Source organism: Daldinia childiae (genome assembly GCF_008694065.1).
Source record: "Daldinia childiae strain JS-1345 chromosome Unknown Scaffold3, whole genome shotgun sequence".
Lineage (NCBI taxonomy): Eukaryota > Fungi > Ascomycota > Sordariomycetes > Xylariales > Hypoxylaceae > Daldinia > Daldinia childiae.
In genome coordinates this window covers 1282530-1298562 of record NW_022984644.1, presented here as the reverse complement: position 1 = coordinate 1298562, position 16033 = coordinate 1282530, and the positions used below count along the sequence as shown (strand labels likewise).

Genomic DNA, 16033 nt, shown 5'->3' with positions numbered 1-16033 from the left:
AGGGTAACTCCGATGGCACCAACCCATGTGGCATTATGCCATATCGCGAGTTTACTATCGCTTGAACTTATCCGATGACCGCCAGACCACACTGACATTTACCCCTAGTCTAACACTTACCAAACATCTCTCGGTGAGAGGCGTGAGTGGCTCGAACTTACCACTTATTACCGAAAGGGGAAGGTCAGTAAGTAAGTGGGTGACCCCCCCAAAACTCCCCAGCCCTTACACTAGAAAGCCACTTACTTAGTTACCTACCTATAGCTAGCTATGTACATAGTTAAGTCTTCTAGAAATGGACAAGTTCCTGTCAGAAGTTTAAACACGAGCACGCCAATAAAAAACACCACATCCTCCCGTCGCGGTCTGGCGGGATGGGCGGACGGGAAACCGTTCCTAACATCCCGCGTAGGATTTGATATCTTAGTCTCGTAATTTACATATTATACGCATGGTTTGGCCGTGTTGGTCCCTACCTACATCCCATCCATCCATACATCCTATGTTAAGTAAGACGCAAAGACGAAAGGAGTATGTACCTCATCCCACAAACTGCAGCCAGCACAGCAATCCGTCAATCGATCAACTACCACGAACAACTGCCGTCACTCGTGACGGCCGGCGCATGCGGCGCATGCTTTTGCTTTCGTAGCACTGGGGGACTGGACTGGGGGAACCATTAATATCTACATCTTATTCACCATTGCTACGCCGCAAGCTCCGACTTGCAGCGGAGTTGGATTGTTGGCGCGTCCTGATTGGTTTCCGCCGCGACGATTAGACCTGTCAAAAACTGTACTGCCCCGGATCTACACCGGTATTCTCATGTATGTACATACATCCATACAGTGAGCCGCCGGCGCGGGACGCTTATTAGCTGCGGCTTTTGCGAAACGCGGCTCGAATGGGTTGGGTTGGGTCGCCTTATCCGTAGCCCTGCATGCTCTGCCGCGGTACGTGTATGTGTATGTATATATTTTTGTTGGTGCGAGGCTGGATGGATGGACTGCTTAGGCCTTCAATTCAACTTACCGCCTCGTGTCAACATCGTCAACCCTGTCGGCTTCGCACGTATATTTTTGTCCGGTCATCACCGCCGCCCGAACCATGTCTGTGTCTGTGTGTCTGTCTGTATGTCTGAATTCTCTACAATAGCACGTTGCCCAACGCGCCGGAAGACCCAACCGTTAATCTGATCCAGGACCATGGACTGTGATGGGAACCCTTCCTAATTTCCAGAAAATCGTTATATTCATGGGACAGTCGAGTATTAATTATCACACGCGACATTAGAGTAGTGGAGTTATCTCGTCTCCCAAACTACCAAATCCATGATGACGGGTTCGATTACACCGTAGATGGACCGATACAGGTTTGATGGAGCATCGCGCCAGCGCCATGCTGCCGGGCTCGATATGTACCTACATACATAGCGTACTTGCGGCAACGAGGGCGGGTCCTGTCAGTCACTCTCTGTGCCGGTAAGGTAAGAAGCTAATCAGCCTAGAATTAATCTCCCTTACCCCGAATAGGAGCAGCGGAGTAGTAGGGGGGCCCAGGTACAGAAGAGCCTTGCCGGCGGCATATCTGGGTTACTGGCTGTGGGCGTTCGAAAACGGAAGGGCGCTCGGCAAGAATATTACTCAAGATGGTATTGGCGTGTTAAAATTCCGGATAGACCATGTTATGTATTCAATTGATGTCGCGCTATAGACATGGGATAGAAAACCCAGGGGCTCTAGAAGCGATTTGCGGCTCCGCAGCAATGTTACCTTGAGTTCCAGGCGGAAGGGAGCCCGGTGCATCCCGGGAGCCCTGGAGCCAGGGGGGAGACCCGCTTGGGCAGAATATGATATATCTATTCTCTACCATTAAGTGCCTAAGGCATGAGGAAGCTTCGTCCCAGGGCTATGGCTTGGGAAAACAGTTCGCATGGAGAAGCGAAAATGTGACATGTCGTTGTCGCTTCAGGGATACCGGGGGGGATGCGTTTGGGGTGCGTTCGGAAATTTTCGTCGTATGAACGGTTTGAGCGGTAATGAAAGTACTCAAGGATTAGGTAACTAGAATAAAATAAAACAAGATAAAATAAAAAAATATTAAAAATATTATTTTATTCCGAGGAGAAAAACAAACCACCTCTTAGGCACTGCGGCGTGTATTACCGACGGCACGGTAACCTCCTTAATAGGCGACATATAAGGTATTTGATACTAGGTAATATTAACTATACCGACTTGTTGGTAGCAGCAAACCAAAGATGTTTTAAACAGATTTAACCTCGGCTAAAAGAATTCTCGAATTTTCTAGCTGGTAAATTTAACAGAAGTTCACTTATGTAGAGATAGTGGCATCCCTTACGTAGACGGTAAAGTCTTCACCTTGTAGGAATATCAATTGTGTATATCGGGCCCATGTTTGGTGGAAAGAGGGTTATGATTTAGTGCTCATAGAATAGCCAATCACACAAGTAACCATGAGGCTCTTGTTGTAAGTGTACCTATGTAGTGTAATGTGCACCCCGAACTATTCCAAGGTTTCTAGACCTGGTAGTGTTGTTCATTATAGAATGAAGTGTGCTTTCGGAAGCTTGATATTTAATTTATAGCTTAATTATAGATAATTTAATTAGTGAGCTTCTAGTAAAGAAACTTTGAGATTGTTTACTGCTAGGAGGTTACCAGATATCTATAGCTTTTGAACGCTGACCAGATGGCCCACACAATCAATTCGTTAAGAACAAGCTAATGCTTAATAATAACTATAGAAGCTGGTAGCTATCTAATAGTTATATCTTATCTAATTATAAGTTAGTTACGAAGTCTTCGGAAATAGGTTCAGTATAGTCTCCTAAGTTTGATTCTATGTTATCTAATTGTTATAGGTCCTATAATACGATACTCAAGTCATAGGTACTTAACAGCGTTCTTATTAAGTTTTATAGTAGTTCTATTCGATAATGCCTATTCTTCTAGAAACAAGTTATAAGGTTGCAGACGACGTAAATATTATAATGCCAGAACTAGTCCTTTTCATATATTACCTACCTGCAGATGGATATACATCTACTATTTGCTTTCCTATCTACGACTTGAATTCCTTAAGTCGGATTAGAACCCCGTGGGCTAAAAGCCACCAGTAACTCTATAGTTCACATCCTCCCTCACTTGTCGACCACGTACAGGGAGGTGGAGACCAGCAGAGAAGGTTGGAGATGATGATGAGAATGTTTACGTCTATTAGTGGCTATAGCTAGGTACCTAGCTACAATGAGCACATCAATGGCGCTATTGGATGTCTAGAGTATCACCTCCTTAAGGAGAGACAGAGCTAGAGTATCGCCTGACATGAGAGATCCTCCACTTCCTGCCTATAGCATCCCTAGCCACTACCTGTCTATAGCATTACTCTACCTGATTAGGGCCAGTTCCAGGTAGCCGACTTTGACCAGGGGAAAAACCGTCGAACGCGCCTTCTTATAACGGAGATGAAATCACCCTCAACGCCCAGCAGTGCCTAGGGAAGAGGTGAGAGAGCGAGTAAGCTCACGAAGCGGAAACAGTGATAGATTATTAGATTTACTAGGATCATCCAACCATAGGTATAGACATCATCTCGATTTGTCTCTAGAGTAGGAAACTATGTGCTGTGACTATAAAGGGAATTAATTTGCTCGAACTAGCATGTTACTGAATATTCTGTCTTCATATCGAAATACGTATCTTTTTACTTCCGAGTCCTTCTTTTAGTGCCGGGTCCTCCTTTTAAGTACTGAGCCGTAGGTAAGGGTTCCGAGCCCCTTTTCTGGGCACCGAGTCCTGGGTGTTAAGCCTTCCTTGGGTATCGAGGGCGAAGTTATTGAGGGCGAGGATTTCGAGCGTTGCGAGCCCTTCTCCTGGGTGCTGAGTCTTCTTTTTAGGTGCTGGGTGTTGGGGGTAAGGGCCCCGAGCCGTGGGTGAGGGTATTCAGGATATTTTAAGTTTAATATATTCAACTGTATAATAGCAATAAATTCGGGCTATTGTGGCAGCCCGCAGGGGTGCATTCCTGTCTTTATTCAGAGTAAGAAATCTGTTGAAGAAATTTTATTCATACGTAGACGCAGCAGCGTATAACCTTTTAGTACAACCCAGTTTCCGACACATATAGTACATCAAAGATGAATAGAGCCCCCAGAAGTAGCAAAAGTTGTCCTAGAGTAAGCCCCCCTTTTCCCAATCCCAAAATCAAAACCCCAAGACCTCTTTCTCAATATCGTCTCCAAACTCGCCCCGCCGGCGGAATATCAACTTGGGCCCAACATGCTGCGAGCCAAATGTATCATACAACTGAAACTCATGCGGCCTGCCCCTCCCATCCGTCCTACCCGGAACTCCCGCCCCTACATGTCCCGCCTTCCCCTGCGCCGTCCAGAAATCGAACGTGAAAAGCGTCTTGGCAATCACCAAGCTCGCCTCTAGATACGCCATGCTCTTCCCCGCACAAGCCCGGGAGCCGACCGAAAACGGGTTGAAAGCAGCGTACATGCGACTGAGCGCCTCCGGATCACCGTTCTCATCGAGCCACCGCTCGGGCCGGAAGATGAACGGGTCGGCGAAGTACGCCTCGTTGTGGTGTAGCGCATATGTGCACACGCCGACCTGGGTGCCTTGCGGAATTACGTGGCCATCGACGATCCACGGCTCGCGGGCGTGTTCCTTAGGCGGTAGTTCCCGCCACAGCGTTCCTGTGATGGGTGGTGACATGCGCAGGGCCTCGTCGATGCAGGCGCGCAGGTAGCGGCAGTTGGAGAGTTGAGGGCCGCTTTTAATGTCAGCGCTACTAGAGAAGGAACGCCGGATCTCGGCGGCTAGTTTTTTGTAGACTTCGCGGTAGCGCGAGAGGTAGAAGAATAGTGCACTTAGGGCTGTGGTTGTTGTGTCGCCCGCTGTAGTTGAGTTAGTGCGCGGCTATGCCTAGGTAGAATAGGGGTCAGGGGGTTTGGAGCATATAGGACAAGGCACAGACCTGCTGGGAAAAACAAGGCTTCGGACCATAGCTCGCTGGTCGTAATCCCGTCGGCAGCATTGTCGAGATGATCGGCAACGAACGAGTAGAGATCATTCTTAGCATGTTTCTCCTGAGATAAACGAGTGCTGATCATAGTCTGTAGCGCACGGAGATACTTCACCCGCTGGCCATAACCCACGAGGAGAAGTAAGCGGTGAAGCCCTAGGTTCTTTAGCAGCGGCCACTGCATCAAGCTGTTCAACTGGTACGTCCCCACGCCAAGCCCGCGGGTGATGAACCGATATGTCGGGTCCGTCTGCATGTTAAGAGCAAAGCCGAACGCAAGAAGGCCTACAATGTCCATGCCGAGCCACTTGCAGCGTTCCGTCATATCAACGGGGCTAGAGCCTTGAGACGAAACCATGAGTTGTTTGATAAAGATATCGACCTGCTCTATCATGGTAGGCTCAAAAGCACGCGTCGCTTTATCATTGACGGCTTGTCCGATGAGCTTGCGCTTAAGTCTATGCTGCTGTTTATCGATGGTACTGAAGATACTTGGTTTGCCAGACCTCATGGTGAGCTTATAGACATGCGACTTTGTAACTCTCTCATTATTGTAGATGTCTACAGAAGTCAGTATATGTATCTCACTTACGGTCCTAACAGGCGTCGCTTACCTTGTAACGCCTCAACTGAGTTGAATACGAGCTTGTCGGGACCATGTCGCAATGCTGGCCCCCCTAAACGCCCTCCTATTTAGTAAGGGGAGCAATCACTTCTCCTAATTATTTAAGCTTACCATATTTCTTCTGATCTGAATAAGTAGTCAAGTGAAGGCGTCTCAACAGTGCGTAGAACCCCGTATAAATGCCGGACAACTTCGCAAGGAAGGGTCCCGGGTACTTTCTTAAGGGATGAAAAAAAATACGATAAATGAGTATGAGGAGATACTTTTGCATTATGTTAGTGAACGACCGCTATAATAGCAAATTGAGGACTCACATAAGGGATAAAGATTACAGAGGGATACTTCACCGCGGATGGTATAAAATTGAGGATACTCATTTTAGCGGGCTGGCAGCATCTAGGATAAGTGAAATTGAGAAGTTAAGTAAAATTTCACCTATAATGGTAAATATTCAAGTTCAAGAGTTTTGGTTCTAGCTGACACGCTGTGCCATTTTAAACGCAAGTTGGTAGGCCAATTGTTAATAGCATTTGTTGGTTGGGTTTACGAGATTACCTCCAAGTACAATATGCATATGCAGTTATAGCCTACTGAAGACAACTTCAAATCCCATTCGGCCGAACGAAGACACAAATCAAAACACAGGATCGATATTACTTTCGTCCGTCGTGCGATGATTTCTTGGCTAAGCGTCAGACAAAGGATTGAGAAGGTTAGGAGTTAATAGTCAATACGGCTGGATACGGCACAGCAGCCAATGGCATACATGTAAGGAAGATATAGTGTCGGCCCTAGGATGAGTCCTATAATGCGAACCTACATGATAAGAGTGTATTAAACTTTCGCTCACTACTTGCTATTTAGTCTCAAAGAGTTTAGTTTCAAAGAGGTATCCTGCCAAAAGTCTTTTGCTTCCGCAAGGGATTCTGGTACAGCGTGCGGCGTTTGCACCTTTTGTCGGACAGGCCAAACGACCTGCGTGTCGTCGTCCTTTGACCAGAATCCCCGACCGCCACGGTTATAAATAGAGGTTCTTTCGGACCAAGAACTTTGCATTTCTTCCATATCGACCGTAGAGTTATAGGCCCATTGTTCCGCAGGTTTCCAAACAGGCTTCAGAGCTCCAAGGGCCCGGAGTCTCTCTTGGTCCCAGAACACGTAGCCGCACTCGCGATATGGCCAGTCCAGCCCATCGTATATGGCGAAATGTCGGCTTATGTCGTACTCCAAAGAAATCTTCCATATCTGCTCAGCACCAGAATCTTCATCTAGGAAGAATGCTGGCGCCTTCAATATGGCTGCGCCATAACCTTCGTGTGGATTTAATTCGTCGAGTTTTCTGAGACAATATGATAGAAATACACTATTTTCCTCGGGTGGCATCTCTTCGATTCTAAGTAGTGCCTCTCGGTCTTTGTATGATTCGGCAGAGGCAATTAGGAGAATTCTTTCCAACCCTAATGTTAAAAGATGCTGGATTGTCTCATCGTCAATGTTCGCGTCGAAATCGACTGAATATTCCCCTCCCCATACGACATCGTGCCGTGCGATTTCATTAAATGCTATGTTATGATAAATCAGTGATGATGCTATTGTGAGAATTATACTCAGAATGTAGTCAGTACGCACCTGGTATCACCTGCCTAGCTAAGAAATCATGAATGCAGGCTAACTGTGCATTTTCCCAAGGGGCAAATTTAGAGAAAAACACCATGTTTAAATCTAGTGCTTTCTCTGCCATACGACGTAAACAGCCAAAAAGTCTGCGGAATATTTCAAATTGGTAGAGCGACCGAGAAATCCGCTCTTTCTCAGAGCTTGATGGTGAAAGTGTCCGTAGACTATGCCCAATGTCTAGGTAAGATGACGAAGTTCTACTACATACTTGGACAAATTTTTGTGTTAGTTTCGAGACCACCCGGTGATGATAAGCATCGAGCGCTATAGCACATCAGCATAGAGAATTCGGTAGGGGAGGGCATCGGTGGCTTTAAATTTCTCAAAAAGTCGAACCCATAACTCTTTAAAGATTTCACCTGCTCACTTCTTGGAGATTCTATTGATACATCGGCGCTGTCGCTGTAGAGCGGTGGGGAGCATCGATAGGCGATAGTGGCTATAGGTAGAACACTTGATCCGAGGGAGTTGATAAGTACGTCCCGTATAACGATGTTCTCGCTTTCTTTGAAAGTCGTGTAGAGAATACGACAACTCAAGGCGGCAGATATGAGGGACGTGACATCTGGCAAGGACGCGAGAATGCAGCATCGTAGCTCGGGGGGCAAGCGCTCAAGTGAATTAAGAGGATTCTGAACTCCTGGAATTTCTTCCTCGTTTATCGCAGGCTTCTCTAGCCGATTATCGTCTGTTTCAGACATCTTTTTTTTCGCTTGTCGGGTTCGCGTCAGTCGAGTAAAGAGTAATACGTGGGTAAGTTAGGTACCTAGGAGGTAATGATGAAGGTGATGAAGGTGATGAAAGTATAAAGTGAAGTGAAAAGGTAGCCGTTATAAATGAAATATAAGTCGTTCGAGCTTGACATAACAGAACCTGCCTAGAATAGAACTTGTCTTGCGGTTCTGCCTGCCTGCTTTAAGTATTGGCGAAAAGTGGGGCACAGAGCGGTTAGGGGGGTAGAGTAACAACCTTCAACTGTAACATTTCAACTTCAACATTTCAACTTCAACATTTCAACTTCAACATTTGTACAAATTATGCGTCATCGTACACCTAAGTTCTACACAGTGAGTCGACTCTATTATAATTTGAATCCAATACATATCCAGGCGTTATTCACTACACACATGTGGGTGTGAGAGTTATCAGAGTGCGTCGTACAAGTGACGACGATACGGGTTACATGACCAACGACGTACTGACCGCATTCATCTGCTTTAGCAAACAACAAAATATCAAACCGAAAGTGAGCACAATTTGAGGTTTCATGCACACGTGCCACAACACAAATAGGTTCGAATCTCACTGTGGTCAACAAAATGGACCGACTCAGGTTTTTCCTTGGGCTTCTCCTGATCAAGTCGGCTACCTGGCGCTATGGGCAGGCAGGGGCTGGGAATGCTATAGGCAGGAAGTAGAGGATCTCTGATATCAGGCGATACTCTAGCTCTGTTACCTTGGGTACTTAAGGAGTCATAGAATTCAGCCGATATATCTCACCTAATGTGGGAGTGAGTCTTGATCTCCTTCAACACCAAGATACCTCGTCAATGTGATACTGACAAATGTAGCGACTCGAATTCATACCTACGCATCTTAAATATACGCCATGTATTTAAACATCCCCTCCCCTCCCCTTATTTCCCACCTTGAAGAAGACAAATGCTTATGATAACTTAGCAACACTCCTACAGCAACACTCCTATCTATTAGACGTTTCTATAGTCCCCACTAGAGAACCATTTTTACTCCATTCTGCAACGTACCAGATAAGTCTTATTAAAAGGGTCGTTATTAGCATAATGTATCAATCACGAGCACCGTCTTGCCCTCCGCAACCAGAAGAAAGCAAGGCGACCGTCAAAAACAAGGCGACCAGCAATGCGGACAATTCTGGTATTTACCGTGTCCCTGAACAACGATTTGGAATGGGAAAACGACAAGACAGCTTTGCAAGCGATATTGCTGGCGGCTCGGAGAAGAAAGATGCTTTCCGCGATGCTATTGCTGACCGAAAAGCCAAAAGCCTAGACATGGCCCCCCCTGAGAGTCCCTTCGCCCAACAGAGTGACAAATACCATAGAAGTCAGGTGATGGCTTCAAAAGCCTTACAAGAATGGAAAAAGCGTCAGGCTCCTGGCCCAGTTAAAGCACAATTAGCTGTGAATGTTGCCCAGGCATACAGACAGGAGGCAGAAGATCGTCAAGATATGAAAACCAACTGGCCCGGCTACGATACCTACACCGGGGCGAAAGGACATACGGAAAGAATCGAACTAGTCAAGGACAAAGCAGATGAATTCGAGGAGAGGAGTGCAAATGGAAAAGGTTGGTAGATTTACTACATATTAAACTGAAGGTTATATTTACAGGAGGGACCTGATGTATACCCTACTCAAGCTCAGCGTTGACTTATACGAAACAAACTTTTAAGTAGCTGTGGGGTTTACCCTTAACATGACCGAATATAACTAAACTCCGCCCATGTAAACTGAACAAAAATAAAGCAACCTCTTATGCGATGAGCAATCAGCCTTTTACAATTTGGTGAGAGTTGCAGGATTCGAACCTGCGCGGTTTCCCATCGCGGTGGTTCCAAACAATACGACCTAGTACGAGTGATTCTCGTCTTTTAACGATGATTACCTATGATGACTTTTCGATGAAATTCGAGTAGGTCTGAGGCAACACCTAATACCTCCCTCAACTCTTACTACAACGTATCTTCAAAATTCATCTAAATCTGTCAAATACCTAGGCACCTAGGTAGCTATACTAACAACTACTGAGCCTTGCCTAGTAATACTGAACTTTACTCAATCAGCATCAATACTCACAACATAGCCTATACAATTGTATCAACTCTAACATCTTAGTTATTAAGAAAGCGTAAACCAGGTGAGATTACAAGGTATTAGTGAAAGAGCGGAGGAAAAAAAAGGGGGTTTAAAAAAAAAGAAAAAGAAAAAAGGTGAAAATACATTAGGCCGCCAACTATATAATATATTCTGATTTTACACTCGTTAGAATGAAAGCTATAGCCTTAAATTTATTTATGCTCATGTTTACCTAAGAAAGGGTGGCTTTCTAGCAAGTCTCCTTTTCATAACTTGCTTGCATATATGCGTCTTATTTACCCCTGAACGAGGGGCAGTGGATCGGAGACATTCTAGGCTTGTAATTCACGTGAACATATCTCACAAAAACCCCTATCTATACTATTTCAAGATTTAGATTTATCTAATCAATGTGAATAGCTGAAGCCGCCGCATCCCCAACCCTCCTAGGACCCACACAACACCATCCATCCACCATCCCCAACTTCACAGCCCCCCCTTCCCCCCTTCCCCCTAATCCTTCTTCCTCCCCTCACCCCCTCCCACGCGGCGAAACTTCCTCTTATCCTTCCTGCTCATCCTAGTCCTATCCCGAGTTCCCTTTCCCCCCCCAGAACCCTCTCCCCTTCTTCCCGATAACGCTGCGCCCGCAGAACAAGCACGCCTCCACCGCGTAGTTCTGCTCCCGGCTGCACCACCCGCACACCATGCGGTTCGCCCACTCCTGCGGGTGGTCCTCGGCCGCGTCGTGGCACTTGTCGCACGGGTACACCTTGGCGCAGCACGAGAAGCGGAACCACCGGTACGACCGCCGGTAGTGTCCACACGTGCCCTTCTCGGGCAGCGGGTCGCCTGCGTGTAGACCTAGTTTCTCCACGCGCTTCCGTGGCCCGGCTGCTGGTGGCGGTAGCGACCCGTGGCTGATGGCGAGGAACTTGACCTCTGGGATCTTGAAGGTGAACTTGGCGTGGCACTCCCGGCACACGTTGGTGATGGCGTCTCCTCGGACGGTTACTAGCCCCTGACTCGGCGTCGAACATCGGGAGCATGTAGGTATGAATGTGCTAGGGGAAATGTCAGTGCGTGTTAAATACTACGGAGCGAGAAATGGTGACAGTAAAGTAACATACCTAGGAAGCATGTCGGCGACGGTGCAGCAAGCAACGTCGATGAACCCGGCCCTGGTCGAGCTCTGGTGCACCAACTCTTGACGGAACTTAACTGTAAATGCTGTGGCGCACTTTTTGCAGCTGCCTGTCTTTTCCACCTCTGGTTTTAACCCCGTTATCTCGTTTAATGTCTTACAGCGCTCGCACTTCACGCTAAGGTTTAATATCGATACTTGGAGTAGCTCGATACCGTGTAGTTCGATTGATGGGAACGACATCGCCGTGCCCTTTTCGGCCTGCTGCGTAACAACCGAGACGCCTTCGCTCCGTATGCCGGTCGCCGCACCCCCGTCGTCAGATTCATCCTCCGAGTCCCAAAAATCATCGTCAGAGTTGTCTGATTCTCCCGATTCATTACCATAGCTCCACTCTGGAGGACGAGGAACGACATGGATGTGACTTCTTCCATCATCATTAGCAGCCTTCGAAGCTGCCGTTTGTTGAGCTGTGGTATCAGTCACCCCGCTATCACTTTTCGAAACCACCTCGGGTTGAATTTTAGCTGCGTGAGCCTGTTTGGCCATTGTGTGGATATTCTGTGAGAGATAATTTAGATGACTTGTCAAATTCATCTGCTTCTGTTGAGCAGCCCTTTGCGCAAATATTTCTTCTAGGGCCTCAGCATCTTGTGACTCAACGTTATTAAGCAGAGCTCTCAAAGGCTGTAGGGGGTAAAGCAAGGGGATGATCAACTGAACTGATTGAATTTGCTGTAACTCCATCGGCAATTCACTCCGTCGTCTTGGCTCTAAGGGTAAAGTATAAACAATCCCATCCGCAGATTTTTGGTAGTGAGGCATCCGGGACATTCGAGATTCGAGCTGTCTAATCTCTTGCGCTCGCCTTGCTCTCGCAGTGGCGATTTGCTCTTCCGTGAAAGATTCCTCCGGCACATACTGTCTTCTAGGTGCCGGAGTAGGTTTTGGTTGTGCATTAACCGTTGAAGATGAAGCCTCGCCTAACGCAGCGGCTGGACTATCTAGGTGTCTCGTATCCTTAAAAGATAATAGAGTTATAGTCTCGGCCTTTCGCTCCGAAAGAAATGCTTCGAGGTTTTTGTCTAAAGCATTGATAAGAGCCAATAGAGTTGAGTCTTGATTTTCATGGACAAGCCTGACCCATCCTCTTTCTATATTGACGGCAAATCCACGAGGGATATCCTTATTCTTAACTCGAAGAACGGGAGGCCTCTCCGGATATAAGCCAGGTACCCGAAGCTCGCATTTTAGATAATCTAGCTCGAAAGGAAAGTCTGGATCGGATGGTTTGAGCTGGAATAGTAGATTTGTTGTTCCGTCCTGCAACGTGTTTTCTATAGGAGCGAACCGCCTTTTTATCTGATTCAGCTGGTATCTCCGGGGATCCCGAGTCTGTGAATCGGGGATCGGCTTCGGCACGATGTGATTAGTAGGGGCTCTATCCACGGCTTGGCGGCCGTCAATAGTGCCTCCATGGGGGGTTCTAGTTGATATCATGGTGCCAAGAAAAAAGGCCGGGCTTCACCGAAAAGGACACTTCAAATCATTAAGAGGTTTTCCACTGAATATGGAAAAGAAAAATGAGTACTAATAAATGAGAAAATTAACCTTATGCTCAAGAACTCAAAAAGATATATGAGACATCAATGTATTTGTTGTTTTTATCTACCTAGGGCGATGATGACTCGACCCAAAATTGATGACTTAGAATGATTTAGAATGATGCCTCAATAAGCCACAACAGGACCAAGTATGAAATCCGAAGACCTTCCATAACTGCATAGTCCCGTTGCCACCTTATCATCAGTCCCGCTCTTGGCATCTACCTCCAGGACTGATAATTACATGACCGCATTCTTCCTGACATAACTAAACGAGATTCCAATTTTCTCTCCTTTTTTTTTGGTAATAACTCAAATCTGCATCTCTCCTAGCTACCATATTCCTCCGTACCAGCTCAGATGAATGTTGTTTTGCAAGGTTGAGTGCTTGCAATGTGGCGTTAGGGACCACACACCACAGAAATCACTATCCATTGTCGCACTATTGATGGACTGGCGAATGAGACTCTAAAAACGGTAACACTCATCTGCAATAGGGACCGTGGTGTTATACAAGTTCTTCTCCCATGAACCCTCGACATATGCGTTCACGGAGAAATTGAAAGCTGAACGTAGCTCGAAGCCGTTGGTGCAGGTAACGTTCCTAGGCCAGATCATTCGGCTAGCCTTTCTGACGCGTGTTTGGCTCTGTGCCACGTTCAACTCATTTACAAATTGAGGCCGTGCCGTGATTCCGCCTGTGGTATTGTAAAGGCCATCCATGACATCAAGGGCCAACTCAATTGTGAAATCAATGAAAGGCGAGGCATGTCCTGTAGCTGCTTCCGCAGTTTCGACAGCAGAGGCGAGGCGTGGTGACCATCCAATAGCGTATGATTTATCAGCATCCACAAAGTCAATATGTGCGTGACCGTCATTAATTTCCGTCGTGATATTGCTATTGTGGTATATAGCTCCCACAGCACCAAAATCAGCACCTACGGCCCAACGAAGTGCTGGTTTGAGACTGAAGGCATTAGGCACACTAATAGCGCTGGGGAAGAACTGGCCGGGGGAGAATAAAAAGTTGTTATTATCAAGAGGTGCGGTGAGGTTGAAAGTGACGGATAAGTCACCAATAAAGGCCGCGTCTATGTCGAACCAAAGATTCTGAAGGTGCTGGCTTGGAACATCGTAGCTAAAATAGCCGCGGATTATAGCAGCATCGGTGAGGTATCCATCCTTGGCTATAGTCGTAAAGTGTGGTGCTTCAAAGATTTCCATGTCCGGAGGAAGTGAGAAGTTGGAGGCAACATTGATACCAGGCTCATCGAACGTGATGTTTCCGCTACTGTTCTGCATTGAGCTTCGAACATGGGAAAAGGTGACATGCATGGTATCTTTGAATCAATGTTAGTCAGTTCGACTGCTTAATACTGCCTTCTAACTTACCAGTTATAGCGGTAAAGCTCTTCTTGATGGTTCGTGCCGTTACTGTGGCGATGTCGTCTTGCCAGATGAGACTTTCGACTTCGTAGATTCCTCTTTCACCTTTAGCGTCACAACCCTCTGCGCCATTCGTGACTAGGTAGAAGGTGTCATAGATTGGCCATATTTTAAGGGCGTGCTCGAACGCAGTTGTAGAATTGAAAGTAACAGTCACCGTATTAGACGTGCAAGTAACCGCGTGTACCGATCCGATGGACTCCAGTAGCATGACAGGTTGCTTGGCTAGTAGATCAATGTTGACGCTATTGAGGGGATCCATGGAATTTCCGAGAGTATAGTAGAGACTGACGTTCTTAAGGGGCACCATATTGGCGTACTTGTTCACATCATAGCGAGGGGCCAAGACCGGGTGCAGGTCAGTGAAGTCGTTCCACGCACCAATAGCGGTGGTAGCCAAGAAGGCGAAGCAAGTCAAGTAGGATGTGAATAGCATGATTGCGGTGATGCTTTGTCAAGATTGCGAAAGAGCGTGATGGGAAATGAACAGTGATAGGCTTAGAGTCAAGTATGAAAAGTGACGAGAGGCTAGGCTTGGATAGAGAAATAGCGAAATATCTCGAAGTTTCCTGTTACCTTGGACGAGAAATTCAAGTTAAATATCCTAAGCCTTTGGAAACAAGAACAGAGAATGTTATGTGTTGTGAATATTATGGATGGTGTGGATGATGTTTTGTTATCTAGGTTCGCTGGTGGCTACCTGTAAGAATAATCCTGCGATGCTCTTGCCTGAGCAAGTTTCTATACGGCGCTGAAACAGACTATGAGCAAGTTGTTCCAAGCCAGCTAACTTATATAACCCGTTTGGTTAAAGAATCTACTCTGGTAAGGCAGTTACAGGTCTGGGGTTTCTTGTTTAGAGTCTTGCTATTTCCTAAGATATACATTTGGCAACTACGACTCAAAATCTCAAGAAGCCTCGCAGGGAAGGTGACTACGCATATACAAACTGATACATGTGCCGTAGCCGAGCAACTGCATACCTGATAAGGTTTATATATGTTACACATCAACGCGCTAACGTAGGAGGTGGACGTGATCTGAAGAATTATTTTAGTGATGATCTTAGTATAATTCTTGGAGGCGGCGCCTGCTTATTGTCTGAGAAACTGAGCTAAATCACTCCAATGTTGGGTATTTCATTGATAATCGCAAGATTAAGACATTCAACTTATTCAAGTTTTCACTAAAAGGATATCACATCACTTCTTAGGTCAACGTTTTCCCCCAACAATACGAAATCTCTAATTGGGTAAGTATCTTGGTCAAGGCACTTGATATATGTATACATATAGCTCTTTACTAGGACAACTCTCCTAGAAGTGAGCATGAATAGGTAGGTAGGTAATTAAGTATGTGCAGTCCTAAACTTGAATTATGTGCATGATGTTGATCATTAAAGGCATATGAAGAAGTCAATTCTTGCAAAGAGTAAGATGTACATAAGATGTACATAAGGGGACCCTAAAAAAAACCTTCCACGCCTCCTTTACATAATAACTCGCGTCTAAAGGCTCACCTAGGCTTGCAGAAGAAGTTGCTCTGCTATTGTTGGCAGTTTTAGAAATATCAAAACTAAATCATATTGCTAATTAGGAGAAAAGTCGAATTTATAGCCTAAGATGCCATAGAGCAAAAGCACCTT

General features: G+C 46.2%; 4 protein-coding genes across 5 annotated transcripts; 1 reads left to right on the top strand and 3 right to left on the bottom strand.

Annotated features, from left to right (window-relative positions):
• Positions 1–4226: 4226 nt before the first annotated feature.
• Positions 4227–6057, bottom strand: GL218_03091 (Isotrichodermin C-15 hydroxylase; the record flags this gene model as incomplete). Of its 2 annotated transcripts, XM_033579636.1 has the most annotated exons (5): positions 4227–4927; positions 5008–5616; positions 5670–5744; positions 5792–5942; positions 5995–6057. In XM_033579636.1, the coding sequence occupies 5 exons, from the start codon at positions 6055–6057 to the stop codon at positions 4227–4229; spliced, it is 1599 nt and encodes a 532-aa protein (XP_033436856.1). The 2 variants fall into 2 exon arrangements, with proteins under 2 accessions (XP_033436856.1, XP_033436855.1); XM_033579637.1 differs by lacking the exon at positions 5995–6057 and having other exon boundaries at positions 5792–5951.
• Positions 6058–9159: 3102 nt separating this feature from the next.
• GL218_03090 (uncharacterized protein) lies at positions 9160–9693 on the top strand (the record flags this gene model as incomplete). Its single annotated transcript, XM_033579635.1, has 1 exon — positions 9160–9693. One exon carries the CDS (start codon positions 9160–9162, stop codon positions 9691–9693), a length of 534 nt encoding a protein of 177 aa, XP_033436854.1.
• A 1087-nt stretch (positions 9694–10780) lies between these two features.
• GL218_03089 (uncharacterized protein) lies at positions 10781–12838 on the bottom strand (the record flags this gene model as incomplete). Its single annotated transcript, XM_033579634.1, has 2 exons — positions 10781–11258; positions 11325–12838. The coding sequence occupies 2 exons, from the start codon at positions 12836–12838 to the stop codon at positions 10781–10783; spliced, it is 1992 nt and encodes a 663-aa protein (XP_033437603.1).
• A 572-nt stretch (positions 12839–13410) lies between these two features.
• Positions 13411–14824, bottom strand: GL218_03088 (uncharacterized protein; the record flags this gene model as incomplete). Its single annotated transcript, XM_033579633.1, has 2 exons — positions 13411–14282; positions 14335–14824. 2 exons carry the CDS (start codon positions 14822–14824, stop codon positions 13411–13413), a joined length of 1362 nt encoding a protein of 453 aa, XP_033437604.1.
• Between the last annotated feature and the right edge of the window lie 1209 nt (positions 14825–16033).